Genomic DNA, 19,800 nt, shown 5'->3' on the forward strand with positions numbered 1-19,800 from the left:
TTGTGAAATTTCAAATGTCTATAAAAACACCAATTTTGTTTCAATTTACTTCAAACTAGGCACATATATAATTTTTATATTTAACAAATATTGAATATGCATGAAAGAGTGGATCGATGCCAAAACAGCTACAATGCGTGCGAGGGGCACCACTTGGAACCACTTGATTAAGGGAGAATTTATAGATGCAAACATTTTCATCATGTAATTGTATTTTTTTCCACTGATATTATTTTATTGGTCTGACCTGCGTGAGATTCTTTTGGACTGTATGAGTTTGACACCCCCTGGTGTAAATAATGGAAACCCCCAGTTTTTCTATTTTAGTGTAAAAAAAATTAAAATTACATGAAAACAAACTCTCCTTTCCCAAAAATATGTGAATAATCTGAACGAATCTGAACAACCTGAAATGTCTGCATATAAATCAGTGTAATTTTAACAATATTCTGCCTGTTATTAAATGTTTGTGTGTATTTGTAGATCCATCTGTATGTTATAATGAACATGTATAAATGATAAACAGAGGCAGAATATTGTTAAAATTGCACTTATTTTCCTTATATTTCAGGTTGCTCATATTATTCACATTTTTATGGAAACTTCTGTAAACATAATTCCATTTCATACTGTAGTTGGACTTTTCCTCTGTTCTTATTTGACTTCAGATCAGATTGGTCTGAATATGGAACTGAACTAAACTGACTCTGACCCTCCAGGTCTTGTCCATAAAAGGACATTTCCAAACACCTGTGTTTGCGTTCTTTCAGATTCCAGGACAGACTTCTACCGTTCCCTCACATACAGACCACATTACCGTCCTACGGAGACGCCCCCGTCCTTCCGTCTCCCTCTGTCCTCTACATATCTTACATGTCTTCTTCATTAAACGTACACATTTATCCCACATCCAAACAGTGTGGATTCAGTTTCCCTTGTTCCTGGCTCCTCAAAAATTGTCTGATTCAGTTTTTTTCTCCCATGATCCTCTAGTTATTCCCTCCAGTGTGCGATGGCTTGGCTGAGCCAGGAGGCGTTGTCCGACTCCGGGGCTTTGGAAGGGTTTTCCTCCGACGGTGCATTGGTGGAAACCCCAGTGTCTCCGTTCTCTGGGTCGTTACTCAGTGACATCTTCTCCAGAGCTACATGAGTGACACGCATTCATATGGAAAGGAAAAGAAGGTTTAGTTAGTCCCACTTCAAATCACAACAGTCTGCACACGTCACACACTTTATTCTGTGTACAGTTACTAGGCCTGTAACGGTACACATACTGAACTGAACTGTGTCGATACACACCTGTTTGGTTCGGTACACAGCTGTACCCAAACGGCACAGTAGCTATGTTGAGGAAAAGAAAAAGGAACGAAAGACGTCGGTCGATGTGGAACTTTAAATACGCACAAGTTCCACACAGACATGTTGAAGGAGTGCACATTGACCCGAAAGCAGCTGATATAAGGTTAAAAAAAAAACCAAAAACTACAAATATGACGTCAACCTGGAGGGAAGAGACTGCAGACCCTCCACCATCAGTTCCGTCCTGTTTGGGATCAGTTTGGGTTCAGGTGAAAGACAACCACCTCTGTTATACACACTGTATAATAGAGGAATAGAGGCCAGGAGGTGGACGTAAAGTTTCACTTTATTTCACGCCAGCGTTAGTTATGGACTGCATCCTCACTGTATTAATGCATGTTTTCATCCTGCTCCTTTCCCATCATTTAGATTGGAATAAATAAATAAAATGAAATGAAATATTATAAAATGGAAGTGGACCCTCTGTGTGTGTGTGTGTGTGTGTCTAATATTACACACACACACAGTCCATTTCCCTATTAAAACATAAGACGTAAACTCCGGTCTGACACGTACCCTGCAGTGATGCAGAGCTGTTGCTAGGCGCCGCTGTGCTGCTGTCCTCCAGTTCATCCAGATACAGCCGGTAGCGGTGGCCGCTGTCGTCTTCATACTCCACATTCTCATCATCGCTGTCCACCTCTGGAGCCACGTACACCACCTCGAACTCAATCTGTCCTCGCTGAGACACAACAAAGACCATTACAAACAACATATGCAACCACTAGGGATGAACAGTAACTATCAGCGCCGAAAATTATCGGTCCGATATTGAGGAAAAAAGTGACATCATTGACATAATTTCGATATTAAAGTTTTCCCCGATAAATACAGCCCAAAATAATACATCTAAATTGCTTAGATTTGGTGCATTTTGCCAGTACACAGTGTACGTTGTTGCCTTGGCAACCATCATAAAACCAAGATGAAGAAGAAGAAGAAGGTGCGGCTCAAGTATAGACTTTTCTGGGCTAACAGCCTCCAGGGGGCGCTCTTGCAGGAAGCGCAAAAGCAAGACAGACAGGTGGAAGAGGTGATGAAGAGGAGGAGTGTGAAGCTGAACTTTTAACAATCATTTTGCACAAACCCTCATCATGGAAAACACAGTGAAATGCATATGATGCAGCTTTGAAGTTCAAACCAATCGATGTGTCTGTAAAGAAGGAAATAGAGCTGCAGCACGAAGAGACAAAGAGAGACAACGGAAGAGAGACGTAGAAGGAGTGTGACGGAGCATTTGAGGATGTTCAACTGAAGAACACTGAAGAAGATGACTGCAGCGGTTTAATGAGCAGAAGAAGAGGAAGACACAGATCAGTGACTGTTCTGGGTTTCTGAACCAGCCTGTTCCTGACGTGTTACAGACACTGTTTGGAAAAAAGCAGTGAAGGCATGGAAATAAATATTTAAATCATCTTTCTGTTTACCATCTGTCTGTGGAAATATTTCATGTTACAACGTGGACACCTGCGCCTTATATTCAGGTGTGACCTATAGCCCAGAAAATACAGTAAATATGATGAGGAGCAGCAGTTTAACCCAGGACGGAAATGGAAGAGTTTGAAGGAACTCCAGCTCTTCTCTTCTCTTCTCTTCTCTTCTCTTCTCTTCTCTTCTCTTCTCTTCATCAGTAACTTCATGCTGACTTGTTCTTTTTATGGACTCTATATATTCGTTATGTAAATTAGCAGTTGGTCAATATGAGCTCAGTGTCTTCCTCCTTCTCCATTTCAGACATAAAGTGGTCATTGGACATTGTGTTCTTTTTTGTTGCTTGTTGCCTTCGATGTTCTGGAATGTTCTGTTTAAATCTGTGGTTTCTCTTTGCCCTTTGTTCACTTTTGTATTTAGTTCCTACTTTTGTCTGAAATAAAGTTCATCATCACCATCCAGCTGTAAAGTGTATTAGTGCGTATGTGAAGTGTGCAGATGCATGGTCACCTGCTGCGACAGAATGGTAACAGCCTCTTTGTGTTTGGAGTCTCGTAGGTTGATACTGTTGACAGCCAGGATGGCGTCTCCTACGTGCAGACCTCCACATCTGTCTGCGGGCTGACTGGGATGGATCTCAGAGATCAGAATGGGAACGCCGTGCTCCTTCCCACCCTGACGACAAAACAGACCAAAACTAGTTTTACACTGAATAGAATAGAATAGAATAGAACACAGGTGTCAAACATGTGGCCCGGGGGCCAAATCCGGCCCACCAAAGGGTCCAGTCTGACCCCTGGGTTGAATCTGTGAAATGCAAAAATTACACTAAAATATTAACAATCCTTTTAGTTCAGGTTCCACATTCAGACCAGTTTAATCTCCAGTGGGCAGGACCAGTAAAATACAATCATAATAAAATAATGAAATTCCAAATTTTTCTCTTTGTAAATGTAAATATTTTCATGTATTTACACTAAAACAAAATATAATTTTGCAAAAAATGTGAATAACCTGAACAAATATGAACAACCTGAGATGTCTTAAGAGAAATAAGTACAATTTTAACAATATTCTGCCTGTTACTAAATGTTTTATGTTTGTAGATCCACTGTGATCTGTAAGTTATAATGTACATGTGTAAATGATAAACTGAGGCTGAATATTTTAAAATTACACTTATTTTTTCAGTTTCTTCATGTTATTCACATCTTTTGAGAGGATAGTTTGTAGATGTAAACCTTTTCATAATGTAAATTTGCTTTTTTTTTGCTCTAAAACATAGAGAAAAGTTTGGAGTTGACATTATTTATATATTATTATGTTGTTATTTTACTGGTTTGGCCCACCACAGATCAAATTTAGTTGAATGTGGAACTCAACAAAAATGAGTTTGACACCCCTGGAATAGAATAGAATAGAATAGAATAGAATAGAATAGAATAGAATAGAATAGAATAGAAAAGAAAAGAATAGAATAGATAACATATAGACCAGTATATTCTAACATAAATAAACCTAAGCCCCCTGCCAAACCCAAACAGTTGGACCATCTTACCGTTATAGAAATCCCCAGGCCTTCGTGGTCATCTTTGACGAGCACCACTTTTCGGATGGGTCCAACGCCCTGGGATTTCTTCAGCATGTCTGGGTCCTGCACACACATCCACACTGAACCATGAACACACACACTGGTTCTGCTGGGGTGCACATGTGGACCAGCGTCCTGGGTCTACACTTACGTGTCCCACAGGAGAGGGCAGGGGCTTCTTGGGGTCGTTGCGACCTCTGCACGCTCGGATGACGGTCTTGTGGCGGTGGAGGTGGATCTCTGCTTCCAGCTGGTTCCACAGTTTGTCGTGCGCTGGCCCTTTCATGTCACGACCCAGTAACTGGATCTGCTGAACCCTGGACCATCACACACACAACGTCAGTTATCTGGAATTATTTCAGCTACAGAAGGATGAAACTGAAACGTGTGTTCTGTGTCGACACGAGAGGAAACACAACTAATCTGTTCGACCATTTATGTCGGCACCACACAGATATTATATCCTGCTGAGTAGGTTGTCATATCACAATATATATCGCAAGGTTAAAAAAAATTGCAGTCAGTTTTTTCCAATATCGTGCAGCCCTAACACACACACACACACACACACACACACACACACACACACACACACAGAGTCTGGTCAACTTCCTCTTTTCCTTCAGAGCAGATCTTACAACAGAACAGTTCCATGGACCAAATGCAAAGCAGAACTACAGACGTTAACAATTATGGTTTTTTAAATACTCATTATTTGTGATGCATTTCCATCAGTGCACATGAATACAAGAGCTACTGCTCCAAATCAGAACCAGAACCAGAACCAGAATCCTTTATTAATCCAAGGGGAAATTACTGTGTCACAGTTGCTTATATTATCCTCCTCAGACCCAGGAAATGTCAGCAAAGTACCAGCTTTTTTCGTTTTTATTAAATCAGTGTCTATATTGGAAACATCATGATGCAACAGTTTTTTCAGACGCAGTTTTTAAAATTTTTATGGAATGTCTTTTGTGGTGGACAGTTTTCTTTTGTTTTGTTTTGTATAAAGTTGTGAAACTCTTGTCTACAAATGTGGACAGAAAACCCAGAGCTGGGTCTGAGGAGGTTAAATATTAAAAAGGAAGTGGATACTGCGTGTGTGAGTGTGTGTGTTTGTGTGTTTGTGTGTCTGGGACATCACACAAACTGCGTACAGAGCTGACTGCTGCAGTTTGGCATACTTACAGCGGAGGCCAAAATTATTAGCCCCCCCCTTATGAAATTAGACAAAACTCATGATTTCTCCATGAAAATGACCATTAACAACAAGTGTTTATAGTGTGTTTGTTTCCAAAATAACAAAGACAAAAAGTCCACTAAGTCTGATTAGGATATTTTATCAATTAATGAAATGTTATTTATATAGCGCTAAATGATAACAAAAGTTATGATTTGGTTATGACACTTTACACACAGACCTGGTCCAAACCAGACTCTGAAGCCAATTTACAAAAACCAACAGAATCCTCCAGGAGTAAACACTAGTGAGTGGAGACAGAAGAAGGAAAAAGTACCTTTAACAGGTTTAAACCTGGAGCAGAACCAGACTGAGGAGGGACGAGTGACAGGAGAGAGAGAGAGAGAGAGAGAGAGAGAGAGAGAGAAGAAGAAGAAGAAGAAGAAGAAGAAGAATAGGGGGAGACACATGGATGCAAAGCAAACTGAACTGGAACTGTCAAAACGGTGAGCCTCCTGTCCACAGTGGACGCTGGTACTGGTACAATGGTGCACTGTCACTGGTATTAGCACTGGTACTGGTACTGGTAATGATACTGGTACAACAGTGCACTGGTACTAGTTCTGGTGCTAGTACAACAGTGCACTGGTACTGGTACTCTTACAGTGCCAGTACTGGTAATGGCGCTGGTACTGGTTCTGCCAGGTTCTACTATAATACTGTCAGACCAACATTGCTCAGATCCGTCTTTCCGTATGTGCTGGTTCTGTTCAAACCTTACCTTCCTGCTAGTTCCTTGTCCAGGTACTTGGCTGCCAGTCTGGCGCCGTAAACCTCCGCCTGCAGAACCGCCATGTGTCTGCGCAGAGCCTCGTTCTCCTTCTTGTACAGTTTGACCTCGGCCTCTAACCTCGACTCTGCCAGCTTCTCCTTTTTGCTGGACTCAAACTCCTGTTCCTAAAACAAAGAACATGACGAGTAAAGATATCAATAAAATGCATCATTATATTATTATGATAATTATTATAATAATAAAGACTGTAGACTGTGATCCTATTATATCTAGAACCCAGTTATTTCACTCAGGTTCTGACAAATTCGTAGTTATTGTATTAAAAAAGGTAACTTTTAATCTCAACTGTATTTGGGATAAAGAATTTCTGCACAATTTGTTTAGGAAATTCTATTACTGAACACTATTTTTGTACTTCAGAAATTTTGTCTCGAAGTGCATTGTGGGAACGGCGACCAAGCGAAAGCAGTGTCTCCCAGATTCAGGTGGAAATCGGTCCAGATCTCTCCAGTGTGAACTCCTCCAGTCCACCAGGGTGGTTTTCCAGAGTGAGTCTAGTCAGTGGATGGAGGTGAAGGACACATTTGGATTCAACACTCACCCACAGACAGACGAACTGCTGCTGCAGGAACTCACATTCCCATAATGCACTGAGCCACAACATTTCTGAAAAGGCCTGAGTGACATTTGGGTTTGTTCTGTAAACAAACAGACTGTGTAGGCTCTGACTCAAGTTTTACACATTTGAACACAAAATAGTGATGAAAGTCATACACTGTTTTAAAGTGTTCAAACTTATGACAAACAAACAAACAAACAAGCAGGCAAACGAAGAAATAAACAAACAAGCACACAAACAAAACTACTTGATTTTGTTAGTGAGTTATTCTATATTATTCAACTAGGAACGAATCTAGACACAGCACACACAGTCTTACCTTCTCCTCCAAACATGGGACAGGCTTTAAGAAAGAAAGAAAGAGAGAAAGAGAGAAACAAACAAAAAAGAAAGGAAGAAAGAAAGACAGAAACAAACAAAAAAGAAACAAAGAAACAAAGAAAGAAAAAAGAAACAAAAAGAAAGAAAGAAAGAAAACAAACAAAAAGAACAAAAAAGAAAGAAACAAAAAGAACAAAAAAGGAAGAAGGAAAAAAAAAAAAGAGAAAAAAAAAAAAAAAGAAAAAAAGAAAAAAGAAAGAAAGGAAGAAAGAAGAAAAGAAAGAAAGAAAAGAGAAAGAAGAAAGAAAGAGAAAAAAAAAAAAAAAAAAAAAAGAAAAAGAAGAAAGAAAAGAAAAAGAAAAAGAAAGACAAGAAAGAAAAAAAAAAAAAAAGAAGACAAAAAAAAAACAAAAAGGAAAAGAAGAAAGGGAAACAAAAGGGGAAAAAAAAAAAAAAGGAAAAGAAAAAAAAAAAGAAGAAAAAACAAAAAAAAAAGAAAGAAAAAAAAAAAAAAGAAAGAAAAAAGAAAAAAAAAAAAAAAAAAAAAAAAAAAAAAAAAAAAAAAAAAACAAAGAAAAAAAAGAAGAAAAAAAGAAAGAAAAAAAACGAAAGAAAAGAAGAAAAAAAAAAAAAAAAAAAAAAAGAAAGAAAAGAAAAAGAAACAAAGAAAAAAAAGAAAACGAAAGAAAAAGAAAGCAAGAAAGAAAGAAAGAAAGAAAACCAAAAAACACAGAATTCAGATTAGAGAAAGTGTAATATGAACTTAACTGGAGTACATGTCAAATATGCTGTAAATATAGAATTAAACTGAATTTCAACTGAACTCAGAAAATGCAGCTGCTGAAAAAAACTGCATCATTATAAAATAAAACCTGGTCCAGACTTTGAGCTGCTGCAGCTGAACACTGACAGAACTGAAAGGACATCAACCCTATTAAACACATGTAGAGTGGATTCAGTCCAACTGGTCCATGGGACAGGGTACGTGGGACAGGGTCTGTGGGACAGGGTCTGTGGGACAGGGGTACGTGGGACAGGGTCTATGGGACAGGGTCTGTGGGACAGGGTCTGTGGGACAGGGTCTGTGGGACAGGGGTACGTGGGACAGGGTCTGTGGGACAGGGTCTGTGGGACAGGGTCTGTGGGACAGGGTCTGTGGGACAGGGGTACGTGGGACAGGGTCTGTGGGACAGGGTCTGTGGGACAGGGTCTGTGGGACAGGGGTACGTGGGACAGGGTCTGTGGGACAGGGTCTGTGGGACAGGGTCTATGGGACAGGGTCTGTGGGACAGGGTCTGTGGGACAGGGTCTGTGGGACAGGGGTACGTGGGACCTGATGTATTTGTACTTCTTTCACTGTCATTATTGTTCTGGTCTGGTCCGGTTCAGACCAGATTGGACTGAATGTCCTGAACTAAAATGTCTTTGACAGTTCTGTTACATGTCCATATGTTTATGTGAACCTGACTGGACCTGAAGACGAGTCTGTCCTCCAGCTCCACCTACCAGTCTGTCTTTGATGTGTCCTGTAGCTCCACCTACCAGTCTGTCTTTAATGTGTCCTGTAGCTCCACCTACCAGTCTGTCTTCGATGTGTCCTGTAGCTCCACCTACCAGTCTGTCTTCGATGTGTCCTGTAGCTCCACCTACCAGTCTGTCTTCGATGTGTCCTGTAGCTCCACCCACCAGTCTGTCTTCGATGTGTCCTGTAGCTCCACCCACCAGTCTGTCTGCGATGTGTCCTCTAGCTCCACCTACCAGTCTGTCTTTGATGTGTCCTGTAGCTCCACCCACCAGTCTGTCTTTGATGTGTCCTCTAGCTCCACCTACCAGTCTGTCTTTGATGTGTCCTGTAGCTCCACCCACCAGTCTGTCTTCGATGTGTCCTGTAGCTCCACCTACCAGTCTGTCTTCGATGTGTCCTGTAGCTCCACCTACCGTGTCCTGTAGCTCCACCTACCAGTCTGTCTTCGATGTGTCCTGTAGCTCCACCTACCAGTCTGTCTTCGATGTGTCCTGTAGCTCCACCTACCAGTCTGTCTTCGATGTGTCCTCTAGCTCCACCTACCAGTCTGTCTTTGATGTGTCCTGTAGCTCCACCCACCAGTCTGTCTTTGATGTGTCCTGTAGCTCCACCCACCAGTCTGTCTGCGATGTGTCCTGTAGCTCCACCTACCAGTCTGTCTTTGATGTATCCTGTAGCTCCACCTACCAGTCTGTCTTTGATGTGTCCTGTAGCTCCACCTACCAGTCTGTCTTTGATGTGTCCTGTGGCTCCACCTACCAGTCTGTCTTTGATGTATCCTGTAGCTCCACCTACCAGTCTGTCTTTGATGTGTCCTCTAGCTCCACCTACCAGTCTGTCTTTGATGTGTCCTGTGGCTCCACCTACCAGTCTGTCTTTGATGTGTCCTGTAGCTCCACCTACCAGTCTGTCTTTGATGTGTCCTGTGGCTCCACCTACCAGTCTGTCTTTGATGTGTCCTGTAGCTCCACCTACCAGTCTGTCTTTGATGTGTCCTGTAGCTCCACCTACCAGTCTGTCTTTGATGTGTCCTGTGGCTCCACCTACCAGTCTGTCTTTGATGTGTCCTGTAGCTCCACCCACCAGTCTGTCTGCGATGTGTCCTCTAGCTCCACCTACCAGTCTGTCTTTGATGTGTCCTGTAGCTCCACCTACCAGTCTGTCTTTGATGTGTCCTGTGGCTCCACCTACCAGTCTGTCTTTGATGTGTCCTGTGGCTCCACCTACCAGTCTGTCTTTGATGTGTCCTGTGGCTCCACCTACCAGTCTGTCTTTGACGTGTCCTGTAGCTCCACCTACCAGTCTGTCTTTGATGTGTCCTGTGGCTCCACCTACCAGTCTGTCTTTGATGTGTCCTGTAGCTCCACCTACCAGTCTGTCTTTGATGTGTCCTGTGGCTCCACCTACCAGTCTGTCTTTGATGTGTCCTGTAGCTCCACCCACCAGTCTGTCTGCGATGTGTCCTCTAGCTCCACCTACCAGTCTGTCTTTGATGTGTCCTGTAGCTCCACCTACAGTCTGTCTTGATGTGTCCTGTAGCTCCACCTACCAGTCTGTCTTTGATGTGTCCTGTGGCTCCACCTACCAGTCTGTCTTTGATGTGTCCTGTGGCTCCACCTACCAGTCTGTTTTGATGTGTCCTGAAGCTCCACCTACCAGTCTGTCTTTGATGTGTCCTGTAGCTCCACCCACCAGTCTGTCTGCAATGTGTCCTCTAGCTCCACCTACCAGTCTGTCTTTGATGTGTCCTGTAGCTCCACCTACCAGTCTGTCTTTGATGTGTCCTGTAGCTCCACCTACCAGTCTGTCTTTGATGTGTCCTGTGGCTCCACCTACCAGTCTGTCTGCGATGTGTCCTGTAGCTCCACCTACCAGTCTGTCTTTGATGTGTCCTGTGGCTCCACCCACCAGTCTGTCTGCAATGTGTCCTGTGGCTCCACCTACCAGTCTGTCTTTGATGTGTCCTGTAGCTCCACCTACCAGTCTGTCTTTGATGTGTCCTGTGGCTCCACCTACCAGTCTGTCTTTGATGTGTCCTGTGGCTCCACCTACCAGTCTGTCTGCGATGTGTCCTGTAGCTCCACCTACCAGTCTGTCTGCGATGTGTCCTGTAGCTCCACCTACCAGTCTGTCTGCGATGTGTCCTGTAGCTCCACCTACCAGTCTGTCTGCGATGTGTCCTGTAGCTCCACCTACCAGACTGTCTGCGATGTGTCCTGTAGCTCCACCTACCAGTCTGTCTGCGATGTGTCCTGTAGCTCCACCTACCAGTCTGTCTGCGATGTGTCCTGTAGCTCCACCTACCAGTCTGTCTTTGATGTATCCTGTAGCTCCACCTACCAGTCTGTCTTTGATGGACTCGGAGTCCTCGCTTTGGCCTTGCTTGGCGTGCAGCTGCAGTTGGAGCGCGTGCAGTTGCAGCAGCTGGTCGTGGACCTCTCTCTCCACCACTTCTCGCTCGGCCTGAGCCTCGGTCAGTTCTGAACGCAGGTCCACCAACTGGGCCTGGACAGGGACCAGAGGTGGACAGACGTAGTTAGGGACAGGTTAACAGTGATAACACGGATGAATGATAACAGTTTTTACAACCGGTGCAGATACTGATAACTTCCTGCTTCTTGTAACTGATGCCAAACACCAGTAGTTCCCATTCCTCCAGTTCTTTTATCTTTATTTCCAGTCAGTCTTTAACTCCGTTAATAGTCCAATAAATGCTTCTACAGAACCTAAAGCCTCTGTCTGCTTCAAATGGACAACAGACCAAAGGTTTTCAGTTCCATTTATGTCACAGAATTTGGTGATGATCGACCGCTGTTTTCACACATGAACCTACGTTCAGCTTTTTTAACGGTCAGCGTTTTCCAATGTCTCTGTTCTTCTGCTGCTGTCGGAACAAAACAACTGCTGGATCTTCCTCTGGGTCTGGACCTTCCTCTGGGTCTGGACCTTCCCCTGGGTCTGGACCTTCCCCTGGGTCTGGACCTTCCCCTGGGTCTGGACCTTCCCCTGGGTCTGGACCTTCCCCTGGGTCTGGACCTTCCCCTGGGTCTGGACCTTCCCCTGGGTCTGGACCTTCCTCTGGGTCTGGACCTTCCCCTGGGTCTGGACCTTCCTCTGGGTCTGGACCTTCCTCTGGGTCTGGATCTTCCTCTGGGTCTGGACCTTCCTCTGGGTCTGGATCTTCCTCTGGGTCTGGACCTTCCTCTGGGTCTGGACCTTCCCCTGGGTCTGGACCTTCCTCTGGGTCTGGACCTTCCTCTGGGTCTTACAGCTGTACCAGAGTAAGGAACTGAAAACCCTTCGACTGACAAACGATGGACTGATCCACTCTTCTTCTTGGTTTTTGGTTACCAAGGCAACAATGTGCACTGTGTACTGGTGAAATCTAATCTAAGCAATTTACATTTATTATTATGGGCTTTATTTATCGGTGAAAACTTTAATTATTGGAATTATCTGAATGATGTCATTTTTTTCCAATATCGGACTGATAATTATTGGTGTTAATAGCTATTGTGTATCCCTAATTAATAATACTAAAGGATTAGATAAGCTGATGCCTCAACTTATCATTTATACATGTGCATTACACACAGTGTTACACCAACGTGGTAACAGGCAGAATATTGGTAAAAAATTTGGAGTTTGGAACTAAAATGAGAACAATTTTTCATTCAGTGTCTTATTTGTCCAGGTCATTGTTCTTCTTGGTAGTTCTTCGAGGTTCAGCTGGACTAGTTTTGCTTCAAAAGAGCAAAGCTAGTCCAGTTGAACCTAGAACCTGGAAAAATGGAGTTGTCACTCTAGATTATTATGTTACTATTTTACTTTAGATCATATTGGTCTACATGTGGAACCTGAACTAAAATGAGTTTGACATCCTTGATTGTTAATATCTTCAGTGTAATTTTTTGCACTTCGCAAACTCGTCCCATGGGCCAGATTGGACCTTTTAGCGGGCCAGTTTTGGCCCCTGGGCCACATGTTTGAGACCTGTGGTTTACTTCTTTGTAAATCAAACATTTCCATACGAGTCAGTTTTTGTTGTTCAGCACAATCATGACAAATGTCCCCGTTTTCTTTAGTCTAGTTCGGTAATTTCTTTGTAGTTCTGTAAATGCACAGACTTTCATTTTTTCTCCACGTATTCTGTTCAAACTAACCCTAAAGAACTTCTTAAATAATCACCACTTTGAGGTGAAACCTATAAGGACATCTTTTGGCTCCAGACAGTTTGTTTTTTTTCTACTTCGGTCCTAAAACGGTCGTTTCCATAGTAAAGTTTGACGACCCATGGACTGAACCATCACAGCAGGGTCACTACAGTCCATCTGACAGACGCTGAGGTTTTCACTTCAAACTATTCAGATCAATGTGTAATTTGATCATGTATTTGACAAATTCAACGAACCCTTGTTTAAAAAAAAAAAGTCATCACTGAAAAGCGGTAAAAGCAGTTTATCATTTGCTAATTTTTAAATTGTCAAATCAACTTCATCAGCTTTGAAAAAAATCTGATTATGGGAGTGTTTTTCAACCTTGGGGTCAGGACCCCACGTGGGGTCGCCTGGAATTCAAATGCGGTCACCTGAAATTTCTAGTAATTGATAAAAATAAGAATACAAACATACAAACATAAGCACAGACCTCCACCAAGGCAGATCAGTGCCCCCCTGATCCCCACCAAAATTTAATCATTTGTTCCTTGTGCCAGTATCAACATTTCCTGAAATTTTCAACCAAATCCATCCATAACTTTTTGAGTTATCTTGCACACGGACAGACAGACAGACAGACCAACCAACGGCGGCAAAAACAGAACCTCCTTGGTGGAGGTAAAAATCTGAGTTGAGTTGACAGAGCCAATCCCAATCCATATCAGACAAACTGTGGTTGTGAAACTGCAGCACTGTGGTTCTGTTTCTGTGTCAAATGTTCACTGTGGTCAGTTTCAGATGCTGCAGCTCTTTCATAATTCATAGTTTCAGTTCTTGTTTGTTCAGTATTAATTGTCCTCCTTGTAAATCACAGCTGGACTGACTGGACAGATCCTGACCAAGGAAAATCACATTCTCCCTTTGTGCAGTAATCTACACCTGGATTTACTGCCTCTGTCCACAATAATATAAATTATATCAGTGGTTCTTAACCTGGGTTCGATCAAACCCTAGGGGTTCGGTGAGTCAGTCTCAGGGGTTCGGTGGAGGTCAGGACACACACTCGACTCATTAGTCAGGCGTGTGTGTCGGGCTAGGTCCATGTATGTAAACAAACGGCTTCGGAGACTCTTTCTCTGATTGACATCCAATATACGCATTTTGGTGTCGACAAATGGTAACGTATCCTGTTATTGCTAAGAAAGCCCTGGAAATTTTTAGGCCGTTTGTTACAAAATATCTTTGCGAGCAATCCTTTTCGAGGATGCTGGACATAAAAACGAAGAAAAAGGAACAGACTTTGCTGTGAAAATGACATGAGAGTGGCACTTGCCAAGGTGAAGCCACACATTTCTGAACTGGTCTCTCAAAGCCAACAGCAGAAGTCACACTGATCTGCAGTAAATATTCATTATTATTGTAGCCTGATGGAAATTAGGTGATGGGTGTGTGCTAAAATGTTAAAAACGATAAATAGCATAACTACAATAAGTTCATTATTGGAATACATAAGGTTAAAAATGAAAACCATTTCAGTGTGGTTGTATTAAAAAAGGTCATGTCTTTGTGAAAAGGTATGGAATTTGTTGTGAGTTCATGCACTGTATTGGTTTTGTTCTTTGAACACAGTGATGTTAATGCACGGTTCATTTTGTGCACCAGTAAAACATATACCTGTGTCTTGAATTTGAAAAAAATCATATTTTATTTTTTAATAAAGAAGGGTTCGGTGAATGCGCATGTTAGGGTAGAGACTGCGATTTGGTAGGATCGGCGATTCTACCAGTAGAGACTCCGATCATAGTCTCTACTGGTAGAAACTCCGATCCTGCCAGTAGAAGGGTTCGGGTTCGGGTTCGGGTTAGGATCGGAGTTTCTACCAGTAGAGACTCTGATCGGAGTTTCTACTGGTAGAGACCACGATCGGAGTCTCTACTGGTAGAAACTCCGATCCTGCCAGTAGAAGGGTTAGGGTTAGGGTTAGGGTTAGAGTTAGGATCGGAGTTTCTACCAGTAGAGACTCTGATCGGAGTTTCTACCAGTAGAGACTCTGATCGGAGTCTCTACTGGTAGAATCGCCGATCCTACCAGATCGCAGTCTCTACCCTGACACACATATGAAACTGGTGGGGTTCAGTACCTCCAACAAGGTTAAGAACCACTGCATTATACAGACTAAATGTGCTCTAAAATTAACCTGGATTTGAAACAGAGGATAGAAAACTATTACATGATCAAAAACAAATTAATTTTAGAAAAAAAAAAACCAAAAGTGTTATTAATGTCTGGGGTCACCAGAAATTTGTGATGTTAAAATGGGGTCAGGAGACAAAAAAGGTTGGAACCACTGGAGTAAGAGAATAGTAGATACATTTATAAAGTATTACACAAATGTTTTAATACTTCTTCAACAGGGCTGGGCAATACGACGAACACGTTAAATCAGTGTCTGTCTTTGGTCCCAGATGTTTGTCCAAACGTGTCCAACTCCAGTCAGATCCTCATTCTCTCTCATCCATTCGTCTGTTTGTGGTTCTGCTCCTGAATCACTTCCTTCACACTGAACACCTTCATAAATGACTCCATCATAAACACAGTCCACTTGTTTACAGAACAAACTGAAACGTCACTTGGGCCTTTTCGGAAATTTGGTCAGAAAGTGCATTGTGGGAATGTGAGTTCCACGGAGCAGCAGCAACAAACATATGGAGAAAACAAGAAATGAACCCATGTCCACTACCGGGCCAGAACAAATGGAAGGAACCACTGTGAGTTCATCTTATAATATATATGGGGTGTGTGATAGTGAAAAACAATACTCACACATCAGTTTCATGGTATTTACAGAATATGTCTTTGTGTTGGTTTATCATACACACCTCACAAACATACAGAGTATGGGCGGGGCCTCAGCACTCACTCACTCCTTACAGTATGAGTATTTAGAAGGCATAATATAACATTATCTGTTTCACATTAGACCAGGTCTGTCAAACTCATGTTAGTTCAGGTTCCACATCCTCCCAGTATGATTGGAAGTGGGTGGGGCCAGTAAAAGAATAACAGAATAATATATAAATAATGTCAAATCCAAAACTTTTCTCTTGGTTTCAGTGTAAAAAAAAAAAAAAGTTAAATTACACGATAAAAACATTTACATCTACAAACAATCCTTAAAAAATTGTGAATAACATGAACAACCATGAAAAAACGGAACATTTTCAGACAGTATTTGACAGGTCCGACCCACTGCAGATGGATTTGGACTGAATGTGGAACCTGAACTAAAATGATCCTTAATGTCTTCTGTGTCATTTTAACATTTTACAAATTCATCCCATGGGTAAGGGTGTGTATTGGCAAGAATCTGGTGATACGATACAAATCACAATATTAGGATCACAATACAATATATCACGATATATCATGATACTGCTACAAAGCAATTTTTTGTTTGTTTCTTTTTCTAAAATGATCGTTTCCTTGAAGAATTGAATTACAGCAGAAATCTGCAAAAATACTAAACACATTTTTATTTGATCACAACAGGGTCTAATGTTCTATCACAAAATGTTCCTGTGTTCAAACTGAAATTCTGTTTTACCTAAAAATATTCATACAGTACTTTTTAATATCAATACAGTATTGTGAAATGAAATATTGCAATATATTGCAGAACTGATATTTTCTAACACCCCTACCCATGGGTTGAACTGGACCCTATGGTGGGCCGGGTTTGGCCCATGGACCGTATGTTTGACACCTGTGCATTAAATCAAAAAAATTTGGGTTCATTCATATCACCAGGAGGTATTGTGATCACTTTGTTTTGTGTTTTGTTTGTTTGTTTGTGAACAACTTTAGTGTAAACTCTTCCCCCCATCTTCCCCACAGATAGGCCTAGGCCCTGGGACCAACCCAGTACATTTTGGTCCCAGTAGGCCAAAGTTCAAGGTCACAACATCTACAATTTTCCATCTGTCATCATTGAGACATTTTAGAAAATCCATCAAAAATTCAAAATGACTCCGATTAGCCTCCAATTGGATCCACCCGTAGCTTAGAACAATATAACAATAACTCTTGTATCTGGAACTAAATTGTCCACATCCACTGTGGAATGTGGACTCTGTGGACATTTACATTTAACAGTGAAAATCCCATTTCCCACACATTTAAAATTAGAACTCAACAAATATTGATGTGAATTGAATCTAATTTGACAGACACATGACTGGGACCAAGCTTCAGCTGTTTCTGTGTATGGAACAACCTGGAAACTGTTGAATTTAAACAGAAACAGTGGATCCACACATGCACAGCGTTCAGGGTGAAGGAGGAGGTTTGGGTTCAATGAACACTTGTTTACAGTTTATTCTGCTGTTATTTGCCTTTAGATCCCATTGGTCTGGATGTGGAACAGTTCCACACCTTTGACTGTTCAGATCTAAACTGTCATTTAGTACCACTCCAATTTCATTGTTTGCTTTTTTGCACAATGGCAATAAAGGCTATTCTATTCTATTTTTACACTTTGTAAATTCATCCCACGGACCAAACTGGACCCTTTGGTGGGCCGGTTTTGGTCCGCATGTTTGACCTCCCTGTCCTTTCCCCTGTTTTTTTCCCTGTTCTTTCCCTGTCCTGTAAAAGTCCTCTTTCCTTGTGAAGCACTGACCTCCAGTTTGTGGTTGAGCTGGAACACGGTCTGGGTTTTGTGACACAGCTGGGCAAAGCAGGAGCTCAGGCTGGTCATCTTCTGCCGGCCCTCGTACGTGATGTCGGCCTGGTCCGGGTCTATCTCCCCCAGCAGCAGATCCACGTCCACGAAGGCCTTGTCGAACTCCTTCTCCAGAACCTCTAACCACCGGAAGATGGACATGCCAGGGCCGAGGCCCGAGCTGTGCCCCGCCGGGGAGGACCTACTGGAAGCGGACATGGCGACAGCAGCACCGGGCCGACGGTTCGGAGGCGGAGGAGGGACGGAACCAGCACCGAACAGGACGGACAGGCCGAATACTGAAGCACACCGAGGCCCCGGGCCGGTTCTGAGGCCCTAAACAGACTCTTTAAATAGGTTTAAAATTCTAAGAACGGTACGGTCTATCCAGGAAGTGACACCCATCGGGATGGCGACTGGATCTGTCATCCACTACGACAGTGTGTTCTGTTTGACGGCAGGGGAAAGCAATGGATGACAGAACCAGGATCAGTGGGGGTCTCGAGCTTTGTTTATTTATTTATTTATTTACATCTTTTAATGTACAAAACTACGGAGCCCCTTTGGTGACGTGAGGACAAAAATATTATTGCGTGTCCAGGAGTTATGAACTCATGAACGCGCATGAATAGGATGTTTTCCTCACATGTCACCACAGAGGCTCCGGACACTTTTCATTTTCATATTTATTTGTCAACATAAAATTGGGTAAATCTAATTTACTAAATGTAGAACAAGAGACAATTTTCACTAAAAGCATTTATTAAGAACATCTATCTATCTATCTATCTATCTATCTATCTATCTATCTATCTATCTATCTATCTATCTATCTATCTATCTATCTATCTATCTATCTATCTATCTATCTAGATGTCTATGATTGTTAGAATGTTGTTCATCTATTGGACTGATTCCTGTGGATGGTTCCCTTATTATTATTTGTTCTGTTTTTAAGATGGTGAAACATTTAATCAGTGGTTTCATGGCTTTTACTCCATAAATTGGGGTTGGATCCACAGCACTTTGTACAAAGATTTATAGATTTATATAGATAAATAGATTTACAGATTTATATAGATAAATAGATCGACAGATTTATATAGATAAATAGATTGACAGATTTATATAGATAAATAGATTTATAGATTTATATAGATAAATAGATTGACAGATTTATATAGATAAATAGATTTATAGATTTATATAGATAAATAGATTTACAGATTTATATAGATAAATAGATTTATAGATTTATATAGATAAATAGATTTATAGATTTATATAGATAAATAGATTGACAGATTTATATAGATAAATAGATTTATAGATTTATATAGATAAATAGATTTACAGATTTGTATAGATAAATAGATTTATAGATTTATATAGATAAATAGATTTATAGATTTATATAGATAAATAGATTTACAGATTTATATAGATAAATAGATTTACAGATTTATATAGATAAATAGATTTATATAGATAAATAGATTTACAGCTTTATATAGATAAATAGATTTACAGCTTTATATAGATAAATAGATTTACATATTTATATAGATAAATAGATTTATAGATTTATATAGATATAGATATACTGGCAAATTATAAAGAGCTAACTTCCTGCCTAACTTCCATCCACATTATGATATATTAAGTTGAATAATTATACAAAGTAATTTATATTGCAAAAGATTTTAATTTAAATCAACTTAGAGTACAATGAACTGACAATATTAAGTCTAATGATTATACAAAGCAATTGACATTGGAACAAAGTTTAAGTTAAATTAACCCTTTCATGCATAGCAGTCACTCCAGTGGACAGTTCTTCTCCAGCTGTTCTCTTGTATATTCATGGGTTTTGTTGTTTTAGTTCCATATCAGCCAAAACAATGGACACTAATGCATCATCCCAAACACTGACATTCATACCATTACTGTAAGTTTGCTGTTCTAGATAAACCTGATCTGCACTAACATGTTTGAGTGTAAATTAATTGCTTGTTATTGTTATCAAACTGCAATTAAAAGGGTTATTTATTTATTTATTTCTATTATTTTGCATATTATCTCCATGAAGTGAGTATTGACTAGT

General features: G+C 41.1%; 1 protein-coding gene across 2 annotated transcripts; it reads right to left on the reverse strand.

Annotated features, from left to right (window-relative positions):
• Window positions 1–474: 474 nt before the first annotated feature.
• LOC115414766 (Golgi-associated PDZ and coiled-coil motif-containing protein-like) lies at window positions 475–18,036 on the reverse strand. 2 transcript variants are annotated; one of them, XM_030128060.1, is made up of 9 exons: window positions 17,655–18,036; window positions 11,160–11,324; window positions 7,293–7,316; window positions 6,343–6,518; window positions 4,533–4,698; window positions 4,349–4,444; window positions 3,301–3,465; window positions 1,876–2,041; window positions 475–1,142 (listed from the first exon to the last, which is right to left on the reverse strand). In XM_030128060.1, exons 1-9 carry the CDS (start codon window positions 17,913–17,915, stop codon window positions 994–996), a joined length of 1,368 nt encoding a protein of 455 aa, XP_029983920.1. In that variant the 5' UTR covers window positions 17,916–18,036; the 3' UTR covers window positions 475–993. The 2 variants fall into 2 exon arrangements, with proteins under 2 accessions (XP_029983920.1, XP_029983921.1); XM_030128061.1 differs by lacking the exon at window positions 7,293–7,316.
• Window positions 18,037–19,800: the final 1,764 nt, after the last annotated feature.

This window comes from Sphaeramia orbicularis, chromosome 24 (genome assembly GCF_902148855.1).
Source record: "Sphaeramia orbicularis chromosome 24, fSphaOr1.1, whole genome shotgun sequence".
NCBI classification, from domain to species: Eukaryota; Metazoa; Chordata; class Actinopteri; order Kurtiformes; family Apogonidae; genus Sphaeramia; species Sphaeramia orbicularis.